This window comes from Meleagris gallopavo, chromosome 2 (genome assembly GCF_905368555.1).
Source record: "Meleagris gallopavo chromosome 2, MGAL_WU_HG_1.1, whole genome shotgun sequence".
Lineage (NCBI taxonomy): Eukaryota > Metazoa > Chordata > Aves > Galliformes > Phasianidae > Meleagris > Meleagris gallopavo.
The window spans coordinates 80016499-80040222 of NC_139405.1; the positions used below are offsets into that span (position 1 = coordinate 80016499).

At 36.0% G+C, this 23724-nt stretch overlaps 1 protein-coding gene across 3 annotated transcripts in view; it reads left to right on the forward strand.

Moving 5' to 3' along the window:
* COL12A1 (collagen type XII alpha 1 chain) overlaps positions 1 to 23724 on the forward strand; it is a 100393-nt gene that overhangs the window by 70501 nt on the left and 6168 nt on the right. For all 3 annotated transcript variants that reach the window (XM_085217786.1, XM_085217787.1, XM_085217788.1), the window contains exons 50-62: positions 80 to 222; positions 587 to 696; positions 6697 to 6846; positions 7854 to 7931; positions 8511 to 8597; positions 9605 to 9658; positions 10130 to 10225; positions 12028 to 12081; positions 13331 to 13384; positions 14625 to 14678; positions 15552 to 15623; positions 22697 to 22732; positions 22843 to 22909. In XM_085217786.1, the coding sequence (XP_085073912.1) occupies positions 80 to 222; positions 587 to 696; positions 6697 to 6846; positions 7854 to 7931; positions 8511 to 8597; positions 9605 to 9658; positions 10130 to 10225; positions 12028 to 12081; positions 13331 to 13384; positions 14625 to 14678; positions 15552 to 15623; positions 22697 to 22732; positions 22843 to 22909 (1055 nt within the window). The remainder of the gene's footprint in view (positions 1 to 79; positions 223 to 586; positions 697 to 6696; positions 6847 to 7853; positions 7932 to 8510; positions 8598 to 9604; positions 9659 to 10129; positions 10226 to 12027; positions 12082 to 13330; positions 13385 to 14624; positions 14679 to 15551; positions 15624 to 22696; positions 22733 to 22842; positions 22910 to 23724) is intronic.

The following is a 23724-nucleotide window of genomic DNA, read 5'->3' on the forward strand; positions in this document are numbered from 1 at the left end:
GCCATTTCCTTGAAAAAGAGCTTGTTTGTTTTGCTCATATGTTTCCATGTGAAAAAATATCTTCATATTGTCTTAACAGGGAGATTCACCCAGAGGGACTGCCACAGGCATACACTATCATCATGCTATTCCGTCTTCTGCCTGAATCCCCCAATGAACCTTTTGCTATTTGGCAGATTACGGACAGAGATTACAAGCCACAAGTTGGAGTTGTGCTTGATCGTAAGGATGATTATACTTATTGAACAGAAAATTTATACATTACATTACTTTGCATGTATTATTCCAAAATCTTTCCAAAACCAAAGCATTATTAACATGGTAATAGATTTAAATAATTTCAGTTTTAAAATATATACTGTTTTACTTTATACATAGATTAATTTTTCAATTAATATGCCTTTTACCTTTGGTATTACCTCTTAAACCAAAAGAACATACATCTATGTAGCTAGGTCAATTGAACTATCTATAGTCTGTGTTTACCTGCCAGAGCGCTACACTACATTTTATCCATGAGTCTATCTTATGATGGTGATTTCAGCTTTACATCTAAAATGAAATGTATTATTTTATTTTTTTGCAGCTGGCAGCAAAGTGTTGTCATTCTTTAACAAGGATACAAGGGGAGAAGTTCAAACTGTAACTTTTGATAATGATGAAGTAAAGAAGATCTTTTATGGAAGCTTCCACAAGGTAAAGGATTGAAATTATGAAGGTTACTTTCTGAAGGTCTGTTCTTTGGAACAGAGCACAAGCAAGCAGAAGCTACTGTCAGTTATATCCAGTTCTCTTACAGTCCCATAGATGACTGGACAAGGAACAACAGGCACAAACTGAAATATGGGAAGCTCCATCTGAACTTCCTTGATCTGGTTGAAAGTTCTTTAGGAAAACCACGTTGAGGGTCAGAACTGGGGGAGAGAAACAAGTTGCACAGTGAGGTTGTCAGCTCTCATGGTATTCAAAACACGTCTGGATGCTTACCTATGTGACCTGCAGTAGGGAGCTTGCTTTAGCAGGGGGTTGGACTAGATCATCTCCTAAGGTCCCTTCCAACCCTTACAAATCTGTGTCTGTGATTCTGTGACACACAGGCTTACAGATCACACAATTCAAGATCTCTGAAGTTCTAGTTCTTCTTTGGTTATGGAATGTAAGGCCTGTGTTGAACCAGTGTAAAAGATGGATTTGTCAAGACTGTAAAAGTGGAGAGAGAATTACTACAAGGCATCATAGCTTATCTGGCTCATGAAAGAAAAAAAGATGAACTGGAAAAAGGAAAAGAAGGATGTGATGAAAAAATTTTTTCTGGGAGGGTAGGATATAATGATTTGGATCCACTGAGAGAAGAGGAAGATGTAGTCTCAGAAACTAAGTAGTTTCTGGCTTGTAAATGAAAGCAAGGAGCCAATATTGGTAGTTGAATAGAATATTGAAAGAGATTTATATGATTAACAAACATAACATGTATATTTACATATTTTCTGTGTATGCAAGGATGCAAGGTATATTTTTGGCTTTAGAGTCACTGGACCTACAATATTCCATGTTATTCTATAATAATACTATATATATTATATATAAATATATAATATTTATATATTTAATTACAATAGTAATTAATGGAAGGAACAAAAATAATGAGAGAGAACACATAACAGATTGTGTAATCTGTTTCAAATTTAGAGTGGAGCTCACATTTTTGAATTGTCAGAATGGCTAGTGAAATTTGCCTTTGTCTACGAATGTGACAGTTTTGTGCTTGCTTTTAAATGTTGTGGATCAAATTATGTAAAATTGATCCTGCCAGACTTTGTTACCTCTAGACTGTGGAAGTATTTAGTTAAGGCTGCATGTATGCCTAAAACTGCAGCTTCAAAAATATTTTCCAGCTGTTAAGCATATGTGTTTAAAGGCAAGAAAGTGTCTTGCAATTGCAACATTTTCAGTAAGCTGAAATGCACATTCTGATGTTTTCTCTTATCTGCCTTCTGTTTAGTTTAGTTTTTCCTCTGATGATTAAATATGGCTGCACTATAAGATTTGTTTTCTTTATGATACCCTCTCCTACATGACCAGTCACTACAAGCATTCCTTTGAGGATACTGATAAGGGGTTGCCTCTATTGACTTTGTGATACTGGAGGCAAGATTGTGAAGCATGCTTTGCTACAGCTGAAGGCAGGGAAAGCTAGCTGGTGCCAGCATTACAATCTGTTGAGACTTGATCTGTTTAAAACACAGTACTATAAAATCAGTCAGTACTATAAGAGTTATTGTTTTCTTCAGAACTTGAGAGGGGGTAATTATCCAAACTGTTTCTATATCTTGTCTAATTGTTGTAGTGTCTATAATTTACTTAATGACTATTTTCCTATATGTAAAGAGATGTTTGCCTCGTGACATTTATAACTGCTACTTATGAGTAGACTTGGATCACACCTGCATTATACAGCCTCTATTTTGCCTTTGGCATCTGTCTTTTCACATTTCTGTTTTTTTTTTTGTAGCTTAGTTGGACTACTGAATTTTCAGGAACAGTGTAAATCTATTGGAGTGAGAAAAAACAGTCAGCAAGGACTAGAATATGTATTGTTTTGCTTTAAAAGTTGTATCACCTTTTGCCAAGGAGTAGTGAAAACACAGAATAGCATTTACCATTTCTCATTCATTTCAGTGTGAGAGATGAGACCTCCATTATTCAAGTCAGTGATATGAAGCTCTCTACATGCTGTATTATCAGCAGTGTGTGTCAACTGCTAAGCTTATTGATGTTCAAAGTCACATTTTTCCTTTTAGTTTCTCTAAATGTAATAGAGGTGAGGAGAATTCTTTGATAGCTCTTACACTGAAGTTCTGCTTGTGAATCAGCGCAAATGGGGAACAACCTGCAAGCCCAGCAACAACAGCAATCTTGTATAACTGTTCACTACATTTGTTGATGATTTTAATGATGAAATTAAAGAATTTTGCATTATTTTAATTGTTACATACAATCATACATAAGAACAATCTGAAGGTGGTGAACAATGCTCAGAAGTAACAGCTATTGGCAAATTACATTAAAGCTCTGAAACTACAAATTCTTGCTTACCCGACTACATCTTAAGTAAAATGAACCATGGAGTGTGCTGATCCCCCTTCTTCTTTACCCAGAAAGGAATAAAAAGGTCAGATTTTGATAGTATTTGAAGTAACTGGAGTAGCTTTGACTTAAATATCTTCTATTTATGATTTTACACTACGTAACTGAGCAGACTTCTCTGGGCTTTCTCCAGAATGATTACTGAGATTGCTGCATGAGTCACGTTAATGATAGCATCATGGGACTCCCCAGCTCACGTGCTGGGAAAGCCTTATGTATCAACCATGTTGATTAGTTCCTAGTAAAGGATAGCAGTAGTTTCAACTAGATGAAGGAAGGAAAGTAAGATTAACACATTTCTTAAGGTAATTTTGTAATTTCTTCTACCATCTAGTTTCAAAGAAATGACAAGTCTTTAAAAGACGAGAAGATGTTTTCCAAAATGTCAAACATTTTTGCGGTTTTTGCTAGATGACTTACTGGCTCGTTCAGTGAAGCACAGCTAACTACACCTAACTGTGCGGAGAGATTTACTTTGGCATACTTGAATGCTCTGTGTAGCATAACTATGGTGAAAGCTGTTGAATCTGGCACGTCCCATAGGAAAAATCCTGACTGCCTCAGACAGTCATTAGGCTTATAACTGAATGTTTTGGAGAGACATACTTCTTCTACTTGCTTATTATTACCATGCTAGACTTCCTTTTTGATTGCAGTTTTGCAGTAGTTAGCCACAGGAAATTTGATAATAGGTTTATGTCTTTCTGCTGATGTACATATGGGATAATACTTTGCATAGCTTATTGATGTGGTTCATTTAGCAGAAAATCAGAATGCTAAATCAAACTTGATCTTAGAGAGAGATATTAAATTATGTTTGCTTTTGTAAAACTTCATGCCTTCTGGCACTGTAGATGGTCAGAAGTGATGCTTTATTTTAGTGTGCTTGAAATTGAAGAGAGCATTTCTGGTAACATTTTGTTGAAAACGAAATCAAATGGCATTGAATACAGAGATGCAGGATTGAATACAGAGATGTGGAGTTGTCAGGACTGTTGGAGTGGTCCAGAGGAGAGCCATAAAGATGATCAGAGAACTGGAGCTCCCCTCCTTAAAAAAAAATGCTGCGGGAGCTGGGCTTTTAGCCTGTAGAAATGAAAGCTCCAGGGAGACCTGGTAGCAACTTTCCATTACTTACAGGGAGCTTATAAATAGGAGAGAGAGCAAATTTTAAGATAGTCTGATAGTGATAGGACAAAGGGGAATGGCTTTAAACTAGAATGGGGGAAATTTAAGTTAGATGTTAGGGGAAATTTTTCACTGAGAGTGGTGAGGTACCAGCACAGGCTGCCCAGAGCTGTGGATCCCTGGAGGCATGCAAGGCCAGGTTGGATGGGGCCTGGGCAGCTTGATCTCGTGGTTAAGTAACCCTGTCTGTGGTAAGGGAATTGGAACTGGATGGTGTTTAAGGCCCTTTCCAACCTAAGCCATCTTATGATTCTATGTTTTATTGACTGTCAACAGTAGATTTGTGTCTAGGCAACGAAATTTAAGCTGGAATTCAGAATTGACATTAGATCAGTAATGAATGGACCGAGTCGGTGACTTGAGGGAGTCCTTAATGTTTTTAACTGCTTGGATTGCTGCTTCTTTGGATGGGTAGATGATGCTCTAGTAGTCATTGATGTTTGAACCTTTTCAAACTGGTGGTCATGTTCAGCAATATGATACAGATTTACCTCCTAAGTTTTGTGTGCAAATGAAAATGAAGTAACATGCATTCTCTGTGCAGATGTATTTTTCTTTATTTAATTTGTGACACATAGTTAATGTTTCGGTAGAAAGTCTTGCACATTTAGTGCCTTTTAGAATTAGCCAGCTGCATCTGCTGCCATTTACCTGTAAAATTCATGTGTATGATCAAATGACTGAATATATTATGTGTAAATGATAATGAATTTCAAGTTATGGCATAGTAGTGTTTATTTTATTTTGAGGAAAGCTTGATTTTTATTAACAAAATATACTTAAACTCTCTTGTTATATTTCCACTGTATTTTTTTACTTGATTGGTGAACAACAATAGAAATTAAAAAAAAAAACAAAACAACCACTCATTTACACTGAGAATTGAACTGTGATGCCAACTGAATTTCAGTTGACAAAAAATTAGGACAGTTTCGAAAGTCTTAATTCCAGTGATATAAAGCATAACTACATAATGTTTAGAGAGTTTGAGATAAGCTGTGTTGATGCCTTGGAGACGACTCCACATGGGAAAATATTTAATACGAAAAAAAAAACCAACAAGCAAATTCCCAGGAGATTTTTCAGTCAGTTGTTGACTCAGGACATTTATGGGAATCTCTGTTTCCACTTTATGCCAATTTTTTTAAGTAGTCATTGAATAGCAGTTTATTTCTGAAGGGTTATGTGCAGTGACGACAGAAGCCTTAAAACATAAATATATACTTCAAGGATTCTTACAGCTGGTCCTTATATGTTGATATTTGAACAATTATATTGATAATATAATGTATATAAAACATATGCCATGTGTAAGGTATATAAAACTGCTGAAAACTTCTCTGTTGCCTTAAGGTGTTCTTCTGTCAACTGCATATTAGATTCACTAAAAACACAAACCCTGTTTCTGTATTGGAGATGCCTGAAGGTCTTCTGTTTTTATACATAGAGAGGAAATTCACCTGTATTCATTATGTGGCCACATTAGGTCTTTTGCTTACTTTGAGCAATAGATTGTCCTTGTCTGATATTTAATTCTGTCACTGCAGGATAAATGACCATAATCACTGTGAATTTTTAGAATGCTAACCTTTGCTCTTCTGAATACAGTTTACTATGTTTAACCCAAACACTGTTCTCCTTGTGGAATTACTCTCCTCCCTTTGTTACAGCCATTCTTTTCTCTCTCTGTAACTTCACTTATTTCCAGTAATTAATCCTTTATCCTTTGTTTTTGCCTTATTTTGGCATAGATTTTTGCAGTCAAATTTATCTTCTAGAAATTTATTTCTTGCTTTTTCCATTATTTTGTCTGTTAAAAAAAAAAATATATATATATATTTTCTGTACAGGCTATTCTGTTCTCATATCTCAGAGTAACTAGTAATGACTCATCTGAGGAAACTGGACCCTGGATTTCTGGATCTGAAATGATCTACTCTGTGAACTACAGACAAAGTCTATTAGCCAGTCACAGACTCATAAACCTCTTGTGTGGCCCCAGCCACTAGAAGAGAACAAAAGAGCTTACATTCACTTCCTCTTTAAAATTCTTTTTATTTTTGACTTTTATATTGTCCTAAAGCAACTTTCAGGCAAGCTTTTTTAAAAGAAAAGATTTTAATTTTTGAAAATTGCAGTACAGCTGTTTTATTAAGTAGTACTTAAAACTGTGCCCGTGTATTCATCTTATTGATCTTTAACACCTTTTAAAGAAGTTACTAATGTTGGAATTTTTCCCTGTCTTGAAAGTAAATCAAGATTATCAAGAAGAAAATTTAAAACAGTATTATTTAAGCAAGGAAATACTAGTTAAAATACTAAATATGTTTTTTCTAAGTAATGCCTTGAACTTTTTTTCAGGTTCATATTGTTGTCACTTCATCAAATATTAAGATTTACATTGACTGCAGTGAAATACTGGAAAAGCCAATTAAGGAGGCTGGGAATATCACAACTGATGGCTATGAAATCCTTGGGAAACTTCTGAAAGGTGACCGGAGATCAGCAACAGTAAGAGATAAATGTTAATCCATACATTAATGCAAACCCTTTCGTGAGAAAAGACTTTAGAAGTTAAGAGCTGCTAAATAAGTAGTCCAGTACCCAAAGCTTATGAGTTTCTGTATTGCAAGATTGAAGGTACTTAACTGAGAAATATAGTTTGATAGTTTTTCATTCTAGCAGAACTGCAAGAACTGAAACCTAATAAAAAGTTGAAGTCAAGTAAATTCAAATATGAGCATAAATATTGTTTTTTGTTTCTTTTTAATAGGGAAAGCAGTTAGTCATTGCAACTATTCCTGTGCATTCTCCATTGTTGTAAAATTTTAAATGAAGGTTATTTTGTTTTAATCTCCTACGTGACATTCTGTAATGAAATAGTTTTAATTCTGGCAAGTCTTGTAATCTGTCTTGTGACAGAGTAATCCCCTATGGCTTTGTGATCTATAAACCTATAAAGAAAACGTGGTGGCTGCAATGAAGGGCACATCAATTATCTTGATGAATTCACTATATTTAATGCATATTTAGCCTGGCTATTAGCCAGGCTTTGTATTAGAAAATCTAAGGTTGCAACCTGGTATGTGTGTGCAAAACCTAACACCTGAAGAAGATTCTTGGTTCTCGCCTCCAAATGTGTGATTGTATATATGAAATTACAGGACTATAGCTCTTGCGGTGAAAGAGTGAACTGTTCTTAATGTCCCTATTTGAAGCCTTTCTGCAGAACTTATAATTTAAGTATTGTTCACCTTCTGCACCAGCACATGCATAAGCATCAGATCTTGGAGTTACTTGAAGCCTTAAGGAGGATTATTTTTAAATAATGTTTTAAAATAATTTTTATGTCACTGTCAAAAAAAAAAAAAAAAGAAAAAAACAACAAAAAAACAAAACAAAGTGTGAATGATGTTAATTACATTAGAAATAAGTTGTTTTAGAAATCAATTTTAATGCTATTGCCACTAGATTTTGTAAATAATGTTATCTTTCAAGGGTTCTCCTTTCTTTTACAGTTAGAAATTCAGAATTTTGACATTGTGTGCAGTCCAGTTTGGACTAGCAGAGACAGATGCTGTGATCTTCCTTCTATGGTAAGTATGTATGAACTAGAGACTGTTCAGAACATCGTTAATGATATCATATACAATAATATCAATATTAGGCTGCACTGATAACACATTTGAATCTCTTGTGAGAGCAACCAGTGAGCAACTCTGCATTTCAGAGTTCTGCATCTCAGAGAGAAAGATCGCAGTGTGCTAGATTGAGTGTAGTAGTGAAAAGTGTCAAGCTTATATTTTGTACTTCAGTGATATTTAAGACCCTAGTTATTATGAAATGAATAGCCACATTATGTTTTAATAAGTATGTCAGATTGGCATTTAAAAAGTAACTGCATAATCAGCTCAAGCTGATTGTCTAATGGAAATAAATGTTAGAAAAACAGAAATTCCTTACGAATTTGGTTTTGCCCATGTTTCTGTTGCTACTCTGCTTGAAGAGAAAATAATCTGCTAAAAACATGAAATATATTTGGAAAGCACTGTTTCACTCTGAGTTCTACTGTACTCAAAACCAGGATTATAGAGAATCTTTTTATTGTAGCAAAGTGTGCTACCAATAAGTACTTTCATTTAATTTGACAGTAAGAGTTGTGATTGAATTTTCAGAGAGATGAAGCAAAATGCCCAGCTCTTCCAAATGCCTGCACCTGTACTCAAGACAGTGTGGGACCACCAGGACCCCCTGGACCTGCCGTAAGGAACCGTTTGCTATACAGATTTTTGTATATTTTTTTAATTTTTAAATTTATGGAACAAGTTTCAGATTAATCAAAGTGGAAAAAGGTAATTTTGGTTTGTGCAGAAAGAAGTAACACCAGCTGATTTATTTCAGTGTGTCTTGTGAAATGTCTGATAATCCTATTCTCACGTTTCTTGAATAAATGAAAGCATCCACTAAATTATGTGAAACGAAGATCAGTCAGAGAGACAGTTGGTGGTCAACAAGTTCCTAACTTCATGTTAATCTGTTCTCATAGTTTATGACACAACTGGGCAGCTCCTTCCACTTGCATTTGCCTATATTTGTAAACCTTTTCCCATTCTTCCTGTTTAATCACTGTGAATAGCTCCTCCTTGTTTGTTAGGCTGAAAGAGTCTGTCCCATTTTCAGCTGTCTTGTGCTCCACATACAAGAGGTTTTAGTGAAATGTGCAAATGCTTTTCTTAATTACAAGGTCAGGATTTTATTCCAAGGAAAGAGTCATTATCAGGCAAATAAATTAGTGACTTTTTTTAACGTGGCTTGATAATAATCTATGGAATGGATATACTTCTACCAATTACTATGAACATAAGGGAGCTGTGTTCAGCCCAGTAGTCCTTCTGTTTTGATGCCAAACACTCATGTAACATGAAGACTGTTTAAGTTGCCTAGCAGTCCACTAGAGAGGTATACAGAGACTTTGATGATTCCTCTATCTAAAAAGATTGAACATAAATTAAAGAAGTGTAGCTTTGCAAAGACAAAATTGACAATACTTTTAATGGGTTGAATTGGCTAGGCTGACACTTATATATGGCTTTCCTGAATTTCTATGTAATGCATCTTTTATATTCTTTAGCACTGTGGTCTGTACACTTCATAATTTTGAGCTTTTGTGTAAGAATTTGATTAAAAAGGATTGATAACTTAACAGTGTGATGTACCTTTGCTTTCTCTGAGCTAAGAAATTCATTTTCTTTCCAAATGTTTAATTTAGGGTGGCCCAGGTGCTAAAGGTCCCAGAGGTGAAAGGGGTTTGACTGGATCATCTGTAAGTATCTTTCTGGAATGCATCTGTAACATCATGATATGCTTGCCTATATGAAAATTTATATGCTAAGTTCCATGCTGAGCTAAGAATTGATATTAAAAATTTAACTGGTAATATTATTTACATGTAGTTCAGCTATTTAATACTATGTACACGTAGCCTACATATATATATCTCAAAGGCATTGACTGTACATCAGAGGACTGGATCATATTTATGGGGGTGGTACTACACATTCTGCAACATTGTTGTCCTTTCTTCAGAGTAGACAGCTATATTTCCACTTAACATTGCCAGGAAGCATGTGTTGGCCTGTGACTGCCAGCCTGAATCAGAGAATATCGTGTTCTGAAGTATCAGTGGTTCTCCAGGCTGCTGACTTACTCTAAGCGCCTAACCCAAAGGACTTTGCATTTACAGATGTAAGAAAATGCTGCCATTTATAATCTTGTTTTAATTTTCTGCTCCAAGGGGCCACCTGGTCCTCGTGGTGAGACAGGTCCTCCGGGCCCCCAAGGTCCTCCAGGTCCTCAAGGTCCCAATGGGCTTTCAATCCCAGGAGAACCGGTGAGTAGCCATTTACAGAGTGGGTAACAGTGTTATTGGGTCAGTGGTCTTGGGAAAAGGGTAGCAGCTTTGTTCATTTTTCCCCATGATACAGTAGTACTGTGAAACAAATCTTTATTTAAAAGAAGTCTTTTCCATTACAATTGAATCCTCTTTCTGGATGCTGCATGTGCTTATAAAGTGCTTATGAAGGTACGGGATCAGATTTCTGTGATGCATATTGTGTTACAGCATTTTCTCTTCTACAACTTTTCTATACAGTTTCTAGGCTTTAAAGTTCTATGACTCATAACTATCAGACTGTAGTGCAGGAAACTTAAGTGTGCAGTGCTGTTCTGAATATTATCACAGATTCATATATCCAAATTCTATTTTCCGTACTTAAACCATTGCTTAGAATTTCAGAGGCAATATGTGTCTAGTTTTAGGCATCCAAAATAGCTCTTAATTCCTTGGGGGATTCTTGGGGACAGAATGTATATTTTAGTGGAGGACTACTTTTCATTTAATGTATATACAGCTAAAGTATAAGTGTTACTGGCTTAATTCTGTTAAAACAAGGAAATGTCACTAGATTCTGCTTTCTAAAGCAGATAGCACAGGAACCCTTTGTCTACATTCTGAATGTATTAAGACAGCTTTATCTGTATTTTAATAAGTTACTGTCTAAAAAGCAGAAATATAGTTCCTGATTTGGTACATCTGGAATATTTTAGTATAGCCAGAAGCTTTTTTTAATTAAACCTTTTAATTAAATGTAAAGCTTATGAAAAAATAGAATTGGTATCTCACCGCACACTGTCTCGTTCTGCATTTGAAGCCAGTTCACCTTCTCAGTCTGTGCATCTACATAGACATTATGCCCATCTTCTCTTTTGTAGGACAAAGTAAGAAAAAAATCTGTTAACCGGTGTAGATGACTATTTTTTTTATTGTCGTTAGATACAGGAAGGAAAATCTTTGTTAAGATAGCATAAAGATACCAAACAGCAAGAAAGGCCAAACGTATTCCTTTTATATGCGTGATATAAAAGCACTTGCCATATTCAGTTTGAACACCTTTGGAAAATGAAAACAGCCACAGAACTGACATGATACTTGGAACTTCTCATTAGTTAAGGAGAAGTTATAACATAGCTCGTGAGTCATGGAATTTTGTTTTTCATGTCAGTTTGCAATTCACATTGTCAAGCTCTGCTTACAAATTGTATTATAGTAAGTATTGTATTTTCAAATTCATGTCACATGATCTTAAACTATACAGCTATACTACAGCATTGCAGTATATGTGGAATGCAAACAGGTTGTGAAAGATAATACAGTGCTTCTTTATATGGTCCCACACCCTGTGTTCTAGAGGTTTTAGTTTATAGATCAGAGAAAAAATGTCATACTCAAAAAAGACTCAGTCTTTACCTTTTCTTGTGGGTGTGGGTGGCCCCATTTATCAGCTGAGAAAGATAGGGGAGGTGAAAACATATTACCTTTTCCTATCTTGCTGCTTGTGAAAGCAGTAATATATAGTCTCTCTTACTGAAAAGTCTCTGATGCTTCCTTATTGAAATCTGTGCTCCTTTCTTCTCCCCTGTGTTTTTAGTATAATATCAGCCAGTTGTCCTGTGTTTGCAAATGTTTATGAGTATTACTTCAATCAAGAGGTATATGTATCTATTTTTTCCCATAATACATAGATGGCTTGTGATGTGTTGGAGTAATTTTTGGTGTCTGCTTACACTGATTAGTTATTTTGATATTCTGTTCTGCAGTTCAGAATCTCTAATGAACATTTATGAATATCATAGGGTCGTCAAGGAATGAAAGGTGATGCTGGCCAGCCTGGACTACCAGGACGATCAGTAAGTTAATTCTTAATTTAAAAACAAACAAACAAACAAACAAACAAAACCCAAAACATTGCTATTTTACACTATTCCTGATGTGGATTGGCTGTTGGACAGCTGCCTTTGACATCACTAGGAATCATAGAAATTTTTCATACCCTCCTAAGCAATAGCTTTGGAAACACTATCGTGTTATACTTTAGTAATCTGAAATGTTGAAAATTCTAAACCATTCAAAACAGAGCAAAATTAAAAGAACAGCTGTATTGAGTCAAACCAAATATACATCAGGCCATTTGTGAATGTACAAGGAAAGATTGCTGGATTGGGAAAAGTACACTGATATCTACACAGTAAAGTCTCTTAACTTCTGACCACCTTGTAGTTAAGCGTCTTCCTACATTACAGGTTACAGAACCATTGCAGAGCTCTTCTTCAGTAGAGTTGTCTAATGCCTTCTACTTTTGGAATTCAGATTTTCTTAGGCTAATGAGCTCTAATGAGCTAATTGTGTGATTTGTTTGTGCGTGTTTTCAGTCCTTATAACTTTGAGAAATATACACTTAGACAGCAATAACCTGTTAAGAGACATGCTACAGTTAAATGCACAGTGAGATGAGACAGAAACAGGGAAGAAATGGACCATATAATACAAGGCTGTTCAGTGTTGATTCCTACAATAGTTGCCCTGATCCTACAGAGTGTTGAGTTAGCTCATTCCTGCGTGTACTATTTTTGTTTTTATTCCTAACCCAGAAGCTACAAGGAAGAGAATTTACAATGTCCACTATAAAGCAACACAGTGTTAGAAGTAGTAGAACAGAGAAAGGAACAATAAAGGAAGAGTCTAATTTTTTGTTTCTTTAGGAACACTCTAACCAGTGACTGCAGTTAGACTTTAGCACCTGTTGTTAAAAGATTAGCTGACATCTGTTAGATGTGCTTGTAAAGGGAATAATTATAATTATTATATATATAATATAATATAAGTCAGACATATCTGACTTCTGGTTGTAATACTAAAAAATTATGTTTGAAGTTTAACAGAATGCAGTAAAATGCAGTAAAAATGCAAGTGAAGGTGAAGACTCTTGTATCATATATATGAAATAAATTGTTCCTCCTAAACGATTTATTTTAATAAATGTCAAAAAGTGAAATTACAGACTAGTATTTAAATGTGTGCATAGACACCGGGATAATTAGCATAGCAGATACATTTTTTCTGTTTCTGATGCAGTTTATCTTTTTTTTTTCTCTCTAGGGAACCCCAGGCTTACCTGGTCCTCCTGGCCCAGTGGGACCTCCGGGTGAAAGGGTAAGTTTTCCTCAGTTATCTTCCTGAAAGACCACATAATATGGTGTGTGTTTTTTTTTTTTGTGTGTTTTTTTTTTGTTTGTTTGTTTTCATTCTTTATCATAGCTTTCTGTTTTTAAGTACTTTTTCAAAGAGAGTCCTTTTATCTATATCCAACTGGAAGAGGTAAATTGAAAGGATTGGAAAAACTTGCAGGTGAAAACCTCTTCAGATAACCATAGGGTAGCAGGATAGTTTCTTTAAAAATTGCAAGACTGATTGTCCTGTGTCCTGAACAGGTTCTCAGGTGCCTGCACTCGATGAGCAGTGAGTCTCCTGAGTAGGAGTCTGCTGAGGTGCTCAATCCTGCTGTCTTTCACATACTGTTGCTGCTGTAGGGGATCTCATGAAAGCTCTACTTGTCTTGACATCTGCAAAATGTTATATCCTTAAACAATCTGTAATGTACTTAGTGTGAAGGTCAAATTTTCTCTTTAGCCCTTGATTATTTGGAGCTAAGAACTTATCTTTGGATGAGGGAATTCTGAAATGTCTTCATAATCAAGAGTATGCTTATAGGTTGTTCCAATCTCTCTCTTCCTTAGAACCAACTGAGCAAATCTCTTTTGTCTTCACGCTGTCACATTACTCTTGAGATGACTGAAACAATGACTTACTTTGACAGTCTAAATTAATAGCTGATATATGCATTTATAGTTGTGCTTTACTGGGTATTGATAGCCAGAAATCAAAACGGAGCACCAAATGGTAGACATTTGTCAAAGAACATACCATGGGAGTGTTGGGTCATTAACAAGCCATGGATCATCACTATTAGTTTGGGAATGGGATTTCTCAACATCCCTTTTTGAAGGGAGAGTAGCTGGGAGGGAGATGTTCTGTTATTCATCATTTAAGTAGAAATCTCAGGTTTTCCAGTTAATCTGCAAGTGAGAGAACAGAAAAAGAAATCCTCGTCTGGTATACAGCAGCAATTCCTTTTCTTAAAATATTAATTTAATACATATTAATTCCATCCTCAGTCAATCAACAGCAGCTGAAGATCTAAGTTGGCTCAAGCTTATTGTTCTATATATATCCTTTCCCTGCTCTAGCTGTTATGGCTGTTTTTGTAAATATCACTGTGGATAGTTTTAAAAATACATGCTAGTAGTAATCAGGAGTATTATGATTAAATAATTCTAAGCAGGATTGCTACTATCTTAGATTAATCTCTTATCATGCTTTTGTTGTTGAACAGGGTTTCACAGGAAAAGATGGTCCCACAGGTCCCAGAGGCCCACCAGGACCAGCGGTAAATATATAATTTTGTCTTTGGTATACACTGAATGAAGAGACTTGAGCCAAGAGAGAGCCACGATTACACTTCCAAATTCTGTTAAATATAAAATAAATCCTTTGTTTAATATCCCAAATGGATCTGATAAAGTATTAGTGAAAGGTGAGCAGAGAGCTGTATAGAGCTTCTGTTCATAAACATTCAGGAGAGTTTAAGTCTGGTTTTCGTTGCTTTTACCCACTTTACTTCCAATGGTTTTGAAATTATTTTTTTTTCATTGTTAAAAAAGGAAATAAGCATTTTATCTCCTTCTTTAACCACAAACTTTAAAAGCACTGCTAAATCTACTGATACCAACTAGTTTCTGTGATGGACCTAGGAGTTATCAGGGCAGGGTATTAATTTGGACTGCTCTTGCTTTCCCTACTGCTGTCTTTTTGTGCTCCTCTGTGGATGTAGAGTGAGATTTTATCACATAACCTAGCACTGATATTTTATTTATATTAATCTAGTAGTAATGAATTTTATGGACTCGTTGTAATGGACTTTTAAATGGATTGCACAGCTGCTAGAAAAGGTTAAAAGGCACAAATGCACTGTATTCCTTCAGGAACCTATTATCTAAGAGAGAGAGAAAAATTCAGTAGATATCTCTGCATCTTTAGCTTCAGAAATGCCTGTTACATAAAAGAACATATTTCCATAAAGAATTCTTTTTTTTTTTCCTGGAGAGAATTTTTCAAGCTTGGCATATACCTAACAGAAGAATAAACTGATGAGAGCCCTTTTCAGTACTGCTCTGATCTTTTTAATACCATAGCACGTTTCTTATCATCACTTACACCATAGTGGGTTTCTATAATTCATTTTACATATCTTTTGCTGTAGGGTGCCCCAGGAGTTCCAGGAGTTGCTGGTCCAAGTGGAAAGCCAGGGAAACCAGGAGACCGAGGGACACCAGTAAGATAATAATACACTTGGAGTATCAATTTTAAAATTACACTGTTGGTGAATATAAGACTTACCCTTATTTTAAATGCTTGTATTGCACTTATGACAGTGGTTAATACAGTGAAGCTGACCTAAGACCACAAGCCTTCTTTCAAAAATTTTATTTTTACAGTATGACTTTTTGCTGAGTTTAATAGTTGGGGCTGGAAACTGTGGTCTCTGGTTTCCACTAAAAAGATTGTAGACTGTCATGTGCCAAGACATATATTAATACACTGCATAAGCTTGAAGAACGGGGTCAGCAAAATGGCTGGAAAGTCATGTGTGTGTGTGTTTGTGTAATAAAAAAAGTACATGGCTGAAGGTGGAAAATCTTTGGTAATGTTATATAATCACTTCTTGTTTGCAAATGTTTTGGCTTTCTACAATGTGATTTTAAGACTATTTGAGAGTAGGTTCCATGGATTTTATTCAAACCTCTAAAGTAAGTACATTTTGAATAGGGTGAAAGATAAAGAGTTTCAGGAGAAGTTTGAACTGGATTCATTTATAGGATCTCTGAGAAATTTTTGATTCAGGTGTGGAGACAACAACTAAAATGTGAAATCATTCATTTTTTGTATTTTAATGTTTGTCAGTCAGCAAAAATCTTCCATCCCACTTCAATGTCTTGGCGTATATGGCAGATAGATAATTTGGAGGAATACATACAGTAGGCTAGGCAGCTTGATGATTAGGATAAGTTCCTAGGAGCATCAGGAAGCTGGGTTGTTTTCTCATACTCTTGCTGAAATGTCTGAGTTTGTCAGCCTGTATATCCCATTTTCCTTGCAATAGAGGACACTAGATATTTTAGAAAGGATTTTAAGCTGCTTCATGTGATATTCGTACTATGTCATATGGTTGATGAACACAGCTGGGACATAAGGTGCTGTGGTTTACCAACAAATGAGCACCAAAGTACCAGGTTTATCTTCCTTCACCTTGGATACCGAATTGCTGCCCCATTGCAGCTGCAAAGATATTTTGAAGGTAAATAATGTGACCAGAAAGGAATCTGCTTACAAGATAGTCAATGCCTGTCTAAGCGCCATGCATAGGTTTTCCTACACTGAGTTCCTTTTGGTTAGAATTTGTTTTTTTCCGATTATTTTGCTTCTTGTAATGTGACACTGTGCATCATACTTAGCAATTCTTATGTTTCTAGAACAGATCCCAGCAGGAATTCTGGCTTGCACCTTGCACAGATGTTTTATCATACTCCTGGTGGACAGAATTTCAATGCTTTCCTTTGTGTCTTGCATTAGAATTCCAAAGGTGCAGCCTCATGGCCAAGTGCAACTTGTAATGTCCTGAGTCATAGCTCATGCCTGGCTGAATTTGTAACTTCATGTCCTGGAGACAAATAAGGAGGCTTCACATTGCTGCTGAGAAATACAAATAATTTTCAACTAGATCATGCCATTTTTAATTCTATCCAAACAATCTGTAAGGTTTCACAAGTAAGATGATAGACTCCTACAAAGCACAGCACATAACATCCCAGATGAAGGATACACTGTTGCATGAAAATTAAAGTTATATTCCCATTGAATGCAGTTAATTGAAGCTCTTTCCTTATGTGTGAAATACCACTAAAGTGCTAAGCTGAGGCAGACCGCACCACTAATGTGGCTGTAAACAGAGAATCATAGGATCATCATAGAATGGCCTGAGTTGAAAAGGGCCACAATGATCGTTTAGTTTCAACTCCCCTGCTATGTGCAGGGTTGTAGACCACCAGCCCAGGCTGCCCAGAGCCACATCCAGCCTGGCCTTGAGTGCCTCCAGGAATGGGGCATCCACAACCTTCTTGGGCAACCTGTTTCCAGTGCATCACCACACTCTGTGTGAAAAACTTCTTCCTAATATCTAAACTAAACCTTCTCTGTATCAGTTTAAAACCTTTCCTCCTTGTCCTATCACTATCCAGCATTTCTCTGCCTCAACACATACTGACACTGAAACAAGTTGAAGCTTAAGGCATTAACTCTACTGTCATGAAAATAGGAAATCTAACATTTTAATCTGCTTTTTAGGTACTTCCAGGAGAAACATATGTGGGTTTTCAGTGTAGTAACAAAATGACTGAGAAAGGAAGAGCATAACTGAGTCAGTAATCTATACAGTTTATTCTAGAAAAGACTGAAATATGTCATCTGCTTTTCTGGTCAGAGAGAGAGAATTAGGTATTACTAAGTCAACACACATATATCACGTGGTAATAACCTTCACGGCTAAGAAAGGTCTATTAAGCTAGAAGAGGATATTGGATGAAGAAGAAATGGCTGTGCACTTTCTGCGTATAAATGTAATGGAAAATAGAAGATCTTGGACTATCAAAGTAGAAAAATGGATGGTACTGTTGTTTTATGGGTGTGAAGAAAAAAAAATAGAAATGAATGAGTGAGCAAACTTCCTTCTTATGGTGGAACTGTCTTGCTAATAAAACAGACTTTGTGCTTGTGACAACAGGGTCTGACTTTGTTGATCTAGGAAGTCCTAAGGAAACAGTGCAAGACTTTTATGTTTTATATATAAGGTGCTATTAGGACTGATGGTTCCAGAACCAAACAGACCGTGAAAACTTCAAGGGTAATCTTAAGCTTATAAAGGAGACGTTTGTTCTAAGTCAAATACATTTTTTTTTAAGCATTTTCCATTCTCTGCTGGAGTGTAGTCACTAATTTTGCATCCAGCTATGCAGAGATCCTAGAGAGGTATCAAAAAGATGGTGCTTTGAAAGCAGAGAACTGGCAGATCTTGTGGATAGCAAGCATTCATTTGGGAAAAACAATTGAATACATTATCTTTTAAAGTGAAAATAGGAACTTTCTTTTGTTTTGCCCATTTTCAGCCATAGAATTCTGCTGCAGCCCCAGCCTTCATCCCACAGCTCAGAAAAATCCCACATGCAGCACAAACTAGCATTTCCTTGCTCTGACCCCAAGTGACTCCTTCAGCACAGGATATCAACAGAGTAGAACGTCAGCAGCAGCTGCTGTTTCTCAAACTGCTGGTGAACGTTTGGTAAATTGCCTGGTTTCGTCTATTAAAAGAAAATAAACTGAAATTCAGCAGAATGTAGCCAAGTGGGAGGAAGATGCAAGTAGCAACTCAATAATTGCAGTTGTAATTATCTTTTTGAAATCACGTTCGCAGTATACTCAAGTGAAAAATGAACTTTGTTGCTAACATAGGCAGTCAGCTTCTAATTTTTACGTTTTAAGATTAGTTAGGAATAGCCTAGGTGTTTCCAACTGTAAATCTAAGTCAGTGTCTCTTTGCAAGGTCACAGATCGAATAATGAGGCTCATTGAATTTCAGTGAATTATAAAGTTGACTGTATATTGCTTACAGTTAATGAATAGCCTCAGCATTTTTCTCGCTGGAGGACATTTATTTGCAATGCATTGGAGCAAGTTCTTACCTATTTACTGGAGCAACATCTTGTCTCACCATCATGGCTTTTGGCTGAAGGCAGTCTGAAGAACTCTTGACTAGTCGGGAAAAATAGTTTCAGAAATAGAATATAACCTTAAACATTTTAAGCTTGTAGCTTCTTTTATTTTTTTTTTTCCCCATTTGAAGAGGGCATTTTAAGGAATTAAAATATTGCCACAACAATGAACTAGAAATCGGAGTCTAATAATCTGATTTCTAAAGATTGCACTTACCTAGTGAGTGAAGATACAGTGGTTGAGTAGTTTCTGGTCAAAACAACATAAAGTTGTTCTATCAAAGCCTTGAGGGGAATGACAATAAAATGAGTAGGAATTATAAATGTGTACTCAGCAGAAAAAAATCCGAGTAAATAGATTTTCATGAAATTGCAAAAACTGCTGAATTGTAAGCAGAAGGAGAAGCACCGGGTTATTTGTTAATAAGTTATGCAGTAAAAAAACCTGTAATTTTAATCAATAGATACTTCAGAGACATGGTAGTTAGAACCAAGATATTAATATCTGTTGAACTGAGAATCCAAGTACAGATCTTTTAGAGGTTCAGAACATCAACATTTACCACAGATTTTCATTAGAGAATAACAGATAATAGTGTAACATTTTCCTAGTGGTTTTAATTGTTGAAGTTTATTTTGGTTATGGCATTTATGGATCTGTGGTCTGTTTCATCATATGGCTTTGCTGAAGGATAGACCTTTTTTTCCTGTGGACTTCACAGAAAAATAATATAAATGGATCATAGAATCATAGAATGGTTTGGGCTGGGAGAGACCTTTAAGATCATCTGTTTCCAGCCCCCTGCTATAGGCAGGGACACCTTCCTCTAAATCAGGTTGCTCCGTGCCCCATCCAACCTGGTCTTGAATGCTTTCAGGGAGGGTGCATTCACAACCTCTCTGGGTAACCTGTTCCAGTGTCTCACTACCCTCACAGTAAAGAATTTTTTCATAATACCTAGTCTATTAGGATGAAATGAAATAAAGAATGAATCAGTGATGAAAGACAAAATGAAATAAAATGAAAAGAAAAAAAAAGAAGAGAGAGAATAAGCCTCAATTTTATTGGCATATGGGATGCATATTAGTAACTGTGTCATCTTTAGCAAAGTGATGCATTCATAGTTTGACCATTCTAAATCTTTCTTTGAGTCTATACAATTAATTTTGCATGAACGGATTGTAATGCACGATGCCAGTCAATTATATAGCAACTGCTTAACTCATTAATACCTCATGTTTTCCATGGCGTGTTAGAGGGTAGACATGTATCACTGCTGCAGAGAAGTTCAGACAACATACTGTGTTCACACCTTGACATAGCTCATGGGATTTTTTGGTCCAAAGCCTTGATGGAAATTTATGAAACAATGCCACTGTATTTGAACTGTATCCTCCATGACTGCAGTGGAATGTTTTGTTGTTTTGTGTTGAAATTTATTTGTGGGTACTGTAAGAATGTTATGAAAAACAGCTGCAGCCCACACAGCCTTTGTTTTGCTAATAGTGATAAACAGACTCCTCAAAAAAATATAAAGATGTAAAAAACAGCAATACTTGGATGTCTGTGTACCTATGTGGAGAACACTGGAAATATACTTTATGCTCAAATTTTAATTTAATCTACAAGTGAAAACCTATTTGAACTCACAGTAGTACCTTTTTGCTGAACTAACAAGTGGTGTGCTTTGAACATGTGAACAGATGAATTTAGGACAGATGTTTAGAAAGACTCAGCTGTGACTTAATTCTGCTTCCACTGAAATCACCTGTAAAACTCACACTGGCCACTTCAGGAACCATGGTTTAGGGTGAAGTTTTATTTGTTTTACTGTGGAATTTTCACACATGTGGCATTTACCTTTGTGAATACTGAAGAGCATTGGAAGGGCCATATGTATGACAACTCCCTAAGCAGGATTTGTGGTAAATGCAGGGTTGGTTTTATTATTATTATTTTTAATAATAAATTTCTTTTGTATTTCTGATGTCAAAACTGAAAGAGAAGTTTTAAAACACTTTGCAGATTTTTAAATATCTCAGAGTGACCCAGTGGCTAAAGCAATTGACTGTGAATGTGATGTTCTCCTTATTTTAAATGGGTATCTACAATTTTCACTGTGGCCAATATCAGATAAAATAGGCCAAAATAAGCCCTTAACACCCTTCTGAGATCACCACTGTTTATTTTGAAAATCTTTACAATTCCATCATATCAAGCATTGTAATTAAATTTTCCTAAGAAAATATGGCTTTCTCTCTTAATGCTTTTCTTCACTAGCAGTGGAATGCAAACATAAGACTAAAATCTCAAGCACTGTGTGGGAGGTGCATTCACAACTGTGTTTGCAGAGTAAATTGTATGTGCATATCTCTAGTCCAGCACTTGAAAACATCCTTATGGTATACTCGATGTTTTATATATATAAATTAGAATAAATCCTCCTGGTTGGTTTCTTATACAATACTCTTGAAAGTGAAAGAAACTAAAACAATATTCAAAGGCAGATAGAAATAGCTTTAGGCAACAATTAGTACTTTGTAAATGCTGACCACTATAAAGCAGCTCTAGTTATTCTGAGACTAGAAACACTTGCAAGATAGTGGGGAAGATGTCACAATAAATAGAATAAGCACTTAAAGTCATCTCTATCTATCTTATGTATTATCTGTGCACAGCACTCTTAACACAGCTAGTTTCTTTAGTGTGGGTTCAAGGAGACAGCTAAGCCTTCCTAGACACATACTATTCTTCCTATCTTTTCTGGTTTAATTCTGAGTCAGCTTAAGACTTAAAATAAACAGTCACATATAAATCATACCAGGATATTCATCATTTACAGAAATATGAGGCTAGAAATTCAGCTTTAAAACTTCCAGTGTGTTCCTCTGTCAGAAGATAACAGCATCTTTGGCCCTCATTTGAATTTTTTCTTCAGATCTTTTTCTTCTTCATCTGTGTGTTTGGTCATGCACAGAAGATGACTGCTTGTCCCGTCTTTCTTGGCTCCTCCTTTAGCACCTCTGAAATACAAAGTTCAAGGAGGGCCAGGTCTGTCTTCTTGATAGTCAGAAGGTTTTCTAGAACTGCATGACCCAGGGCTGCTTCACCCCTGGAGTGATTAAGCTTTTACTTGACAGAATGTGGCTTGAGTTGCATTGATCTGATGAATCCCTTTCCTGGACCAAAAACCTATGTTATTTAGTGAAAAGTTCCCAAATATCAATGGACATAATTTGGTTTAATTTAATGATCTGAAAACCACTTGAAAATAGAAGATCCATGGCACAATTTGCACCCATAGATCATACATAAACGTCTAATTTCTAGATGAGAAAGCTTTACCTAGCAGATGCTTGGGTACTTAGTACATCTGGTAGATGTCTTTGTCTGTCTTGGTGTAGTTCTTCTAGGTAATAGCTCTGAAGTACGGGACTTAGTATTCTTAAAATGATTGTTTGTTTGTTTTTCCCTGTACTAAATAATATTTCTACTTTGGACCTTCTTCGTCTATATTCCCGTGCAAGTATGCTGCCATCTATTTTGCAGTATGAAATAATAGCTGTAATATTTTTGCTTTAGGGTACACCTGGAATGAAGGGAGAAAAAGGTGACAGAGTAAGTCTACTTTAAACTCATTTTCTGTTAGATCATTTTAATGAAGCACTATCTCTCTTAAAGCACAGATACTTTGTAACAAAACCCTTGTTTTGATTTTGATTGTTTAGGGTGACATTGCTTCTCAGAACATGATGCGAGCAGTTGCAAGACAAGTTTGTGAACAACTGATAAATGGTAAACAGTGTTGCTTGCTTTGTTTCTCATACCAATCTACCAGATTCCTTGTTAAAACTGAAAATATTGATTCATGTTGAAGGTAAGGGATACTGGCTGCACAACAAAACAAGCTTGAGTAAGATGATGGTTGTCCAGTGCCAGTGATTTAGTGGAAAAATGTTATAAAATAAGTTTATGTTTTCACATTAATCAGGTCTTATCTTCAGGAAGAGAGAATCTGTGAGAAAAGCAGGTGCTTTACTAGTAGGAAATGACAGATGAGCTTTGGGCAAATACTGTGCTCAAGGTCAGCTGCGCTATGCAAGTAAAAATGATATTTCTTTCAGTAAGGACACCGAATGGAATTCCAGTCCTCTACTGCCACGCAGGGAGTAGTAAGAGTGCAGCATTGCATCCCATGAAAGCGTGGTTAAGGGTTATGCTGGGATTGGTGCATGGCACGAATCAGGAAGGAACAGATGTAGCCCCTCACATAATGGGCTCCTTTCTGCATAGCTACACAATGCTGTTTGTCTTGTTCAAAGAGAATTTTCTTTGAAAATTAAATTCATGAACATCACAGTGTCCTGCTTGATCTACACAAGTAATTTATCCCATGTCTGTGAAAACTTCAGAGCTTTAAGACTGCATGGAAATGTGATCTTCTCTGAGGAGAAAGCAGATTGTAGACAACTGCTTATTTTGTGACTTTAATTGCTTTAGAATTAGTTTTTGTTAATGTTGTCAGCTTCCAGAATTCCACTTACCCTCCTTTTTTCCCTCCTCCATTTATTTCAAGCCTTCTTATCAGACATTCATGTTAAGTTTTCCTT